At 48.8% G+C, this 10497-nt stretch overlaps 1 protein-coding gene across 1 annotated transcript; it reads left to right on the top strand.

The window, feature by feature from the left end:
* The first annotated feature begins 5216 nt into the window (after positions 1 to 5216).
* Positions 5217 to 9028, top strand: LOC119304205 (beta-fructofuranosidase, insoluble isoenzyme 1-like). The gene is made up of 7 exons (XM_037581377.1): positions 5217 to 5452; positions 6162 to 6170; positions 6468 to 7336; positions 7429 to 7587; positions 8010 to 8254; positions 8413 to 8503; positions 8604 to 9028. The coding sequence occupies exons 1-7, from the start codon at positions 5266 to 5268 to the stop codon at positions 8787 to 8789; spliced, it is 1746 nt and encodes a 581-aa protein (XP_037437274.1). The 5' UTR covers positions 5217 to 5265; the 3' UTR covers positions 8790 to 9028.
* The last annotated feature ends 1469 nt before the right edge of the window (positions 9029 to 10497 follow it).

Here is a 10497-nt window from a genome sequence, read left to right on the forward strand (position 1 = left end):
TGATGGCCATCGTGTGATAGTCCAACCATCGCAACAACACCATGTTGCAATAGGGTTTGGAGCAAAGTCAACGCAGCAGCATCCGCTCCCCAACATCGCATGTGTTGCAAATCGATGCTACGCAACATTGCCTATGTTGCAAACCGATGTTGCAGAAGCAGCACAACCATTGCAGCATCGTCGCCAAACAACATGCCCCGCAGTCGTTGCCACCATCGTCGTGTCTTCCGTTGGCATCACCAGCATTGCAGGGCCGTTTGCAACATGATCGATGTTGCAGAGCCATTTGCAACACAATCAATGTTGCTGGGCCAGGGAAAGCATGTAGGGTGGATGTAGGAGCATCGTGCATTGCCATGGTGGGCACGTGAGGCAGACAGGTGACAGGTGTGTGAGCGCGGCGGAGCACACGGCCGGTTTTGCCGCAACAATGCTTGCGTCGAGTAGATGCGCGACGGTCGGCTGCCAGCGCCATGTCCCTAGTATAGGGAGAGATGAGAGAGAGCAAATTCACCGCAATGTTGTGTGCGACGGCGATGGCTATACCTGGCCATACCTCGGGTCGGGCCTAGCCAAGCCCGACGCAAAAAACCCATGCCCGAGCCCGGCCCAGCCCGGTCGTCGGGCCTGTTTTCTGGGCCCGAGCCCGGCCCAAACATGTAAAAGCCCGTCGGGCTTCAGACCGGCCCGGCCCGTCCTTTAGGAAAATGCGAAAATGATGGGCCCGGGCCCAGCCCGGCCCGGCCTTCGGGCTCAAAATCTAGGCCCGAGCCCGGCCCGGGAGCGGCGTCGGGTCGGGCCGTTCGGGCCGGGCTTCCCATGGCCAGGACTAGCGACGACCGATTGCGAGCGGTTCGACCCCATTTGTAGCGAGGAAGAGACAGGCAAGACGACCGTGGCCAGGTCGTTGGGAGTGTTTTAGAGAAGTGGAGACGCGTGTGTGCCCATTGACATGTGTCGCCAGCACGAGGTGGCTGATGCCGCGCGTGTTATCAGTCACTTGAGCCCAAGTGTTTTCCGTGAAGAACCGTGCGGTGCGGGTGTGTTTGGTAGGGTGTATGAGTTCAAAAATTTTCTTCTCTACCCGTTTTTGAATATTTGGTAGAGTGTATGAAGGATGCATGAGTCCACACTAGTTTAACACAAATATACTATAAACATGCATGAAAAGGGTGTTGAGGTTAGCATGCACGAAGAGGGAACAACTATACTGAGATAGTAATGCAACCAAACTCACCCTGCGTGGACAATGTCATTTCTTCTACCTGACAATGTCATTTCTTCTACCTTTTAGGCGCCGACATGGACAGTACTCCGTCCCCTGATGTCCATCCATTTGAAAACGAGCTCTAACTACCAAGGTACGTGTCACAATAAAGTTCATGTGATAGGTTGTCGCCCGCGGCATCTGGATCTCGTCGGCGATCTTAGCCGCCGGGTCAACGCACGGCCGGCCGATGGAGGCCGAGCAACAAGATGCCCAGCACGCTACTGCCTTTGAGCTGGAGATACGGAACGGATAACAGTACAAAGCAGAGATCATGCTACTATACTATATATAAGCGGGTTTTCCGCAGCATTGATGCAGCAGACTATAGCTAGTGGATCCACAAGAAAGTCGATCTTAGCTGCCGGGTCAACGGCCAGCTCAAGAGTAGTCGAATAAACAACGCAAGTTGTCGCTCGCGGCGTCTGGATCTCCTGGTCCATCTTGGCCGCCGGATCAACATGCATGGTGGAAGGCACAGCGACAAGATACTGCCTGACACGCTACTGCGGTACTGCCTTCAGCTGCAAATCCGGAGCGGATAGTATAAAACTCGGAGCTGATAATAGTGAAGTTAAGCTATATAAAACAGAGATTAGTTATGCTATAATATACTATATAGAGTATACTCCCTCCGTCCGAAAATACTTGTCATCAAAATGGATAAAAAGAAATGTATCTAAAATTAAAATATGTCTAGATACATTTCCTTATTCATTTTGATGATAAATATTTCCGGACGGAAGGAGTACTATATAAGCGGGAATTCCGTGGCAACATGCTAAGCAAGACGATCGCGACGTGGGACGTCTCACCGGACGTCTAACCACGTATGCACAGCCACGCAGGCGCAGCATGGACTGACCGTACTAACTACAGTACAAACAGAAGGGGAAACATATGCATCCATAGTGATGCATCCAAAATTTAGAAACTTCACCATACAAAACTCAACAACAATCTTATGGGATTAATTTTGGACAACTTAGAGCATCTACACTCAGGCGCCCAAACCCTCCTCAAGGGCCCCGGCGTCCCGCCCAATCACTAACCGGTCACGAAAGTCTGACTTAGATGGGCGCCTCAAACGCCCGGACTGACCGGCACCCCTCACATCGAGCCCAAATATTAGGCGGATATGGGAAAGGACTCAACCCACACTGGCCCACCCGACCCCACAGATATTCGTCCCCATCCGCTCGCCGGACCAAACCCTGGCCACTTCATATTCCTCCCCCCTCCACTCCCTCTGCCACCCGAGCTCACCTCCGGTGATTTCCGGTCGTATCTAGCATGGCGGGCAGCGGATCTGACTCCGACTAGTCCGGATCCGTCGACTAGGGTGTCATTTCGTGCGGGTTGGAGGAGGCAATGACGGTCTGCATTGTACTCCGCCGCTCCCGGGATAACAGCGCCCGGCCGATAGACAGATCTATCTGGCGCGACTCAATAGCGTCGGCTCAATGGGTGCTCGGGTCCTCTAGGGTTGGATCATCACGGCCCCGACAGCCGGAAAATCTTTCCTTCCCCATCACCGGCCGGGCAGACTATGAGTCCCACCGGGAACGGGCAAGCCATCCGCGCCCGTATTGTGAAGAAACGGCAGCGGAGGAACGCACGCGCCCTCGCCCGAGGGCAGAATCAGGCGCCCTGCCATGGTTGGACTGCTACTGAAGGAGGAGAAGGAGGATAGCGACGGCGAGGACATCGGAGAAACGCGCGCGCCCTCACAGAAGGGCAGAATCGGGCGGTCTGTGCCATGGCCGAACTGCCACCGAAGGAGGGGGAGGATAGCAATGGCGAGGACAGCTTCGGCGACGAGAAAATTCGACTCAATCCCTACTGCGTCTTTGACCCTTTACGTCCGTGAGAAAGACGGCAAGGGCACCAGGAAGAGCAAGGACAGCCGTGGATGATCTCCACGATAGCCAAACATGCCAAATTTTGATAGTCCGATGAAATGTTTTATGGAGTAGCCGGATGATGTGTGTGTATCAACGTAGTTGCATGAGTTTGTATGGATTTGAGATACGATAATTGAGATGTTCGGATGTGGATTGCATTATTTGAAGCGTGGCCAGTTAGAGTCCGTGCACGGCCGAACACGTCTGCGGGCGTTTGTGAGACCAAATTTGCCCATCCCGAGTGTAGATGCTCTAAGCAATGGTAGAACCTGAAATATTCAAACGTTTCTAGCGAGAGGTTTTAGGCTGCTTTAAGATTTGTGCGCATGAGAGCTAGACCCCTCAGAACACGTTTTTCTTACACCCAGTTGGCTTATTTGAGGGTCAAACGCCTTCCTACTAGTAGCTGTATATTCTGAACCCACACCATCGACTTCGACTGGCGCTTCGTACGTACGCCTCCGATGAACTGTAGTCTGCAGTACAGTACTTTTTTTTTTGCGGGGGCGCAGTATACAGTACATATAGCAGTACAATACGGAGAATTCAACCAATCTACTCGGCCGGTTGCAGCCATAGACGGCAGTCCTGTCCATTTAAAATCAGGCCGGCTACTTATCCTTTTTTTTTAGATCAAGCCAGCTACTTTGTTTTTACAGCAAGATCAAGCCCGGTGCTTAAAAAAAATTAGGGAAAAAAAGGCGAAGTTTTATCGTTCAAATAACACTTGAAGTGGGATAGAATAAAGATTGTGGGGTTGAAACTAAACATCACTCCCCTCATCCAAGGAATTCGAAAACTTAGCTAAACTACATATCTGCTTTTTTATTTGCGGTTCGTCTTTGAAAGGTAAATTTGCAATCAAAATTGGCTTAATTAGAGTCAGCCATCGTCCACAAGGACTTGAAGCCCATTCGCCGGTTTTATAGTACGCACCACAGTACCTTTTTTTTGAGAGAGAGAAAAACCGCACCACAGTACCTACTTTCGAACGTGCCGGTGCAGCGAGCAAAGCTTGATCGTGGTGCAAAACGTGGCCTTATTACGACCAACGGGCCCTACGAAGCCGTTTTAATTTTCACCTAAATTATTCGCGCCACTTTTCCCTCCACTGTCCAACGAAATCGAGTGCTTGGATTTAATTTGACCGGCCAAAAGGGCCAAATGAGGTCTGAACGTACTCTTGGATTGATTTACACGTTTTTGTTTCTTCTCCTGAGCTTGTTCAGATGAAATCAACGGGGGACTTTCTTGTAAGGATTCTCCTGAGCATTACCACATTTTCCCCACAGTTAAATAGGTCCGAAACCATCTACTACGAGTCGGAGACTTTTCTCTTGGCCTTGCGGTAGAATACTAGAATTCTCCTTCATCATCTTGGATATTTCTCCGTGCTAGTATGACAATGACACGACAGGGCTTGGCGCCTCATAACCAAGTTGAATGTTCTGGCTTTTCGACTAGTTGCAAGACATGTTGGTGCAGTCTGGAAATAACTTAGCTGCATGAATGAAGAAAACAATGCGTGTGCAGTGTCTAATTTCTGGCTTTTTCGACGGAGTATTGCTAATGTTTGAGTTTTCATGCTCCGTATATGACATGTCAGTTGTTTTCATCGACAGTCAAGTTTTGTACACTCCTGAAAACTTCGGAAGGGAATAAAACACAGCTTTACCGAGAAAGATATTAACATTGCAAATTCAAATAATCAAGTACAATATGAAATAAATTTTATGACAAACCTAGTGATACTATTTAGTACCGTCGATATCGATATTTTTCTTGACAAACTCGATCAAAGTTAAAAATGTTTAACATAGAGTAACAATCAAACTATGCCTTGTAAACTTGACCCTTGACTAGATGGAGTGGTGCCACTTTTCTCATACAGTACTTTGAAAAACAAAACTGCCGATTGATCGGTTGCAAAATTCTAAGCAGCGTACGCCAATCACATGCGGCATATAGAAAATTCATCCGATTGGTCATACGCGCTAACCCGAGTATTATATAAACTGCCCCATTGGTCTTCTCGCCATCCATCCCTGTCTCCCCCTCTCTCGTCTTCCCCTCTTAACTGCAAGCAAGCAGGCAATGGGGACTCCGAAATGGGTGGTCGCGCCATTGGCGTTGCTGCTCCTCCTGCAGCTCGCCGGCGCGTCTCATGAAGTCCGCCGGAGCCTCGAGGCCGAGGCGGCGTCGCCGTCCGTGCCGGCCTCCATTCTCAGCCCCCTACTCCGGACGGGCTACCACTTCCAACCCCCCATGAACTGGATCAACGGTAAGATACCAACTGCTCTTGCTGGACTTGTCTGAATCTTCTCATGTTTATGCCCTGCTCCGTCTTCAAGCTAGATATAGCTCTCGTTCTTAAATTCAGACATGTATAGCCAGAAGTCCAGAACATGTCAGGCCGTAGACAGAGAAATATGTCCATCCGTAATGCCGATGCTGATTTTAGAGGTGTGTTTTGTTCTGTCATGGGGGCGGATACAACACCACAGACAACACATAGGTCTGAGAGTTCAAGAAAGATAATACATAGTAGCATAAACTAGAGTAGTTGTTTATTTTTTGGTTAGTTTGTAGCCAAGTGTTAGTTTGACCAGCAAAAGATTGCAGCCCGGCCGGCGAGGGCGCGTCAAAATTGATGGCTTTCTTTCTCTCTCTCGCCGTGTTAGTTAGGGAGTCCAGCAGCTGTTTTCTTCTTCTAGTTCCTTGAGAAAAGTAGAGATGCAAGTTCAAAGTTCTCGCAGGCCGACGACGACGGAGTCCTCCAGCTCACCATGCCACGAATCATGGTTCAGAATATAATATTACATCTGATCTGTATTTTTGTAGTAGGAGTAGTACTATTTATATATGTTAACATAGCTATTGTTTACTAGAGCTTATTGTAAGAGCTGCTTGGTTCTAATTAACTTGTTTTTTGGTTGTCTCTTTGGGTGTCTGATCGTGATTGCTGGGACGGCGAAACTCATCGACTCTAGATCCGAATGGTACGACTTCTGCGACCAATTTCCTCTACTTGTCTCTGTCTTCTACTGTTACCCAACCAGATCTTGAATAGTTTGTGCATGTGCGCAGCACTTTTTTTAGATTATCAGAGCATCAAAGACCAAATTTCAGTTTGTAGAACAAAATATAAGGAAAAGAAAATTTAGTACTATTCAAAATGCACATTCATGCTGCAGTGTGTAGGATGGCCTTGTGATACTATCGACAACATGCAACTTGTGTTAGCACTTAGCAGCTAGCTGACATGTTTGAGACGTGGTTCTCTTTGGAACATACAGGGCCACTCTACTACAAGGGATGGTACCACCTCTTCTACCAATACAACCCCAAGGGCGCGGTGTGGGGCAACATCATCTGGGCGCACTCGGTGTCGCGCGACCTCATCAACTGGATCGCCCTCGACCCGGCCATCAAGCCGTCCATCCCCACCGACCAGTTCGGCGTCTGGTCCGGCTCGGCGACGATCCTGCCCAACGGCACGGTGGCGATGCTCTACACCGGCATCGACCGCCCGGGCACCAACTACCAGATCCAGAACATCGCCTTCCCCAAGGACCCCTCCGACCCGCTGCTCCGCGAGTGGGTCAAGCCCGGCTACAACCCCATCGCCGTCCCCGAGGCCGGCATGAACGCCACCCAGTTCCGCGACCCGACCACCGCCTGGCACGCCGGCGACGGCCTCTGGCGGATGCTGGTGGGCGGGCTCAAGCCCGGCACGCTCCGCGGCATGGCCATCCTGTACCGGAGCCGGGACTTCAAGCACTGGGTCCGCGCCAAGCACCCGCTCCATTCGGCCCTCACCGGCATGTGGGAGTGCCCCGACTTCTTCCCCGTGCGCGAGCCCGGGAAGACGAACGGCCTCGACACCTCGGAGTTCGGCCCGCACTACAAGTACGTGCTCAAGAACAGCCTCGACCTCACCCGCTACGACTACTACACCGTGGGCACCTACAACAACCGGACGGAGCGGTACGTGCCGGACAACCCCACCGGCGACGTCTACCAGCGCCTCCAGTACGACTACGGCAACTTCTACGCGTCCAAGACCTTCTACGACCCCGCCAAGAACCGCCGCGTGCTGCTCGGCTGGGCCAACGAGTCCGACAGCGTCGCGCACGACAACGCCAAGGGATGGGCCGGCATCCATGTACGTCCTTACTACGTGCTCCTCTGCATCATCCTCAATCTCGAGTTAATTAAGTGCATGTTTTGAACTGATTGGTTGTGCTGCATGTGCAGGCGATCCCGAGGAAGATATGGCTGGACCCGAGCGGCAAGCAGCTGCTGCAGTGGCCGGTGGAGGAGCTGGATCAGCTGAGGGGCAAGGCTGTGAGCGTGGGTGACAAGGTCGTCAAGCCCGGCCAGCACTTTGAGGTCACTGGCCTACAGTCCTATCAGGTCAGTACCACCATGTACTTACTGCTAAATCCGAGTGCAGTCAGTGTCGCTGTCTAGGTAGCTTCTGGTCCATGTCTGACGGGCCACGATCCTTCTTGCGTGCCCAATTCCGGCTTGTCCTTGTCACCATCAGCATGGACTCCAAAGTCACAGGTCCACGCCCGTGTTCCGCTAGATCTTGCTTGCTTGCAAGGCGCCGCTGCAACTCTCGTTTTCAACCTCCCCTCATACTACCTTTTACATTCACACATCTGCATCATCCTCACCACGATTTGAATGGTCTTTCGTCGCCTGCAAATCGTCTATCAATCCGTCAATGCCGTGGATGCATGTTGTTGGTCCAGATTCGTCAATTCGTGCACTCCTCGTTTCATTTCCAAACAAGCTTCCCTGGCTAATACTTATCGACTTGTTTTTGACAGTCTGACGTGGAGGTGAGCTTCGAGGTGCCGAGCCTGGACAAGGCGGAGCCGTTCGATCCGGCCTACGCCAACGACGCGCAGAAGCTGTGCGGGATGAAGAACGCCGACGTCAAGGGCGGGGTGGGGCCCTTCGGCCTCTGGGTCCTGGCCTCTTCCAACCTGGCCGAGAAGACCGCCGTGTTCTTCAGAGTCTTCAAGGATGGGCATGGCAAGCCTCTCGTCCTCATGTGCAGTGACCCCACCAAGTATGATTTCACCACATCCCTCTTTCATCTCCCCTCAACTTCTCACTTGATGATAGAGAATCTGTCCATAAATTTCAAGTGTAAATGAGAGGGAATATTATTGCCAATACATTTTAACTCATCTAACCATTTTCTTTTTGTTTCTTTTGTGCCAACAGGTCATCTCTCACCCCGGGTCTATACAAGCCGACTTTTGCCGGGTTTGTCGACACCGACATCTCATTCGGGAAGATCTCTTTGAGAAGCTTAGTACGTACAAAGCTCGTTTGTAACATCATTTTGACTAGTGCACTTTCTTTCACATGAGTATTTGAATTTTTCATTGACCAACGTTGATTTATGTTTTCAGATCGACCGTTCGGTGGTTGAGAGCTTCGGCGCCGGAGGGAAGACCTGCATCCTATCGAGAGTGTACCCATCCATGGCGATCGGGACAGACGCGCATCTTTACGTGTTTAACAACGGGGACACCGACATCAAGGTGTCCAAACTAACGGCCTGGGAGATGAAAAAACCCATGATGAATGGTGCCTAAGCAGTATATACTGTATATGTTTTCTCGAGAGTTTAAGTTTTTGTTGAATGACATTTCGACATCGATGTACACCACGCAACTGATTGCTCGTCTTAATGAAGACCTCTTTGAGTAGAAGTGGTTAGAGAAATTTGTTGTACGATTCATAGTTTCTGTCACGTGTTGTACGAATAAACATGATCATCCCACGCTGTTTTCATAGATAATAAAGACCTTAATGAATTTCTTCTTTCCACTGATGTCTCTTTGTACTGTAGTATCAACGGATGAGATCGATGATGCTAGTCTGACTCAACTGTGACGTGATAAGCATTAGTATTATTTACAATCTCTTTCCTCGGTGAAGTCAGAGGCACTCCTTGTATGAGTCACAGGCTCATGGGGGCAATGGATCTCTTCACAAACCTTCTTTTGGCCATTTGGTCAAACAGAAACATGGCGTACTCTTGTTCCTTTTTGTTAATACATGTATATGTGTTATAAATAGTGAAAGAAGGATGCACATGACACGTATGCACGACAAGCTTCTATGCTAGCTCAACCAGTGGTGCAGATTATTCCTTTTCTTTTTTGCAAATAAGTGGTGCGGATTAACCGTTACTGACATGCCAAAAAAGTATAATCAGTTGGAATCTCGAAAAAGGTTAGTGGTGGGTTTATGCAGTACTGGTAGTGGGATAACCACATGATCGTGATTAAGTTCGAAAAGAAAAAGCACAAGGGTACGGAGGACGGTGCACGTATCATTATGAAAAGCTTATGTTGTCCTGAAAAGATGTACTATTTGTAAAGCTTATGATCTCCAGGTGATGGATCAGGCCTATGACTAACAACAAATCTAATGTAAAGGCACATACAATATCTCATCCAAAAAGGTGCATATATTAAATAAGATAAATGTGTGACGGCCGGCCGAATTGCATCCACAACGAACTGCACTGTACTGCACAACACTGTAATTATTTATTTATTATTTTGGTAGCGCATACTTCACGTGTAATTTAGGAGTTGAAATTACACGTTGCAACAAATAGTAAGACAGGTTGCGACAAAAAAAGTTGCACATTATCATGTACAAATTTAGAGATGGAATATATAGGTCTAAACATGTGCAACATAGTCAAATTATTGAGTGAATAATTTCACTTTTTACCTGATATTTAATATTTGATATTGTTTACCCCATTTCATCTAGAAGTTGTTACAATTTTTCGAGTTTAACCCAATTTAACAATTCGAATTGCTAAATCTCAGTCGACTAAGACTTAACCAAGTCTCAGTCGATGCTATATTCGTGGGATCTTATAGGGAGATCCGTTCAAGTTTTTCTTTTTTTCTTACATGTTATGTCACTTGAATTTGGTTAAGTCTCAGCCGACTGAGACCTAGCCACACCCTTAACAATTTGTCCCAATTCTGACCGTCTGATACACTTGTCATGCCGACATGGCTGGTGATCTATATTCCAACTCCACATCCATGCCCGTCTAACCCGCAACCCCGCCCCAACGGTGAATCCAATGATTGTTTTTTATTTTTATTTTTTGCAGAAAGAATCCAATGGTCACTAATGGTGAGCCGTGTGGTCACCTCACTACTCGTTCTTTCTGATGTTTGTTCACATAGTGGGTCTGGCTTGTTGATACAGTCGTGACAGCGTAAAAATGTATGGATAAATCTCGGCAGAAGAAATTAAATTGGGTAAACA

This window comes from Triticum dicoccoides, chromosome 5A, assembly GCF_002162155.2.
Source record: "Triticum dicoccoides isolate Atlit2015 ecotype Zavitan chromosome 5A, WEW_v2.0, whole genome shotgun sequence".
NCBI lineage: Eukaryota > Viridiplantae > Streptophyta > Magnoliopsida > Poales > Poaceae > Triticum > Triticum dicoccoides.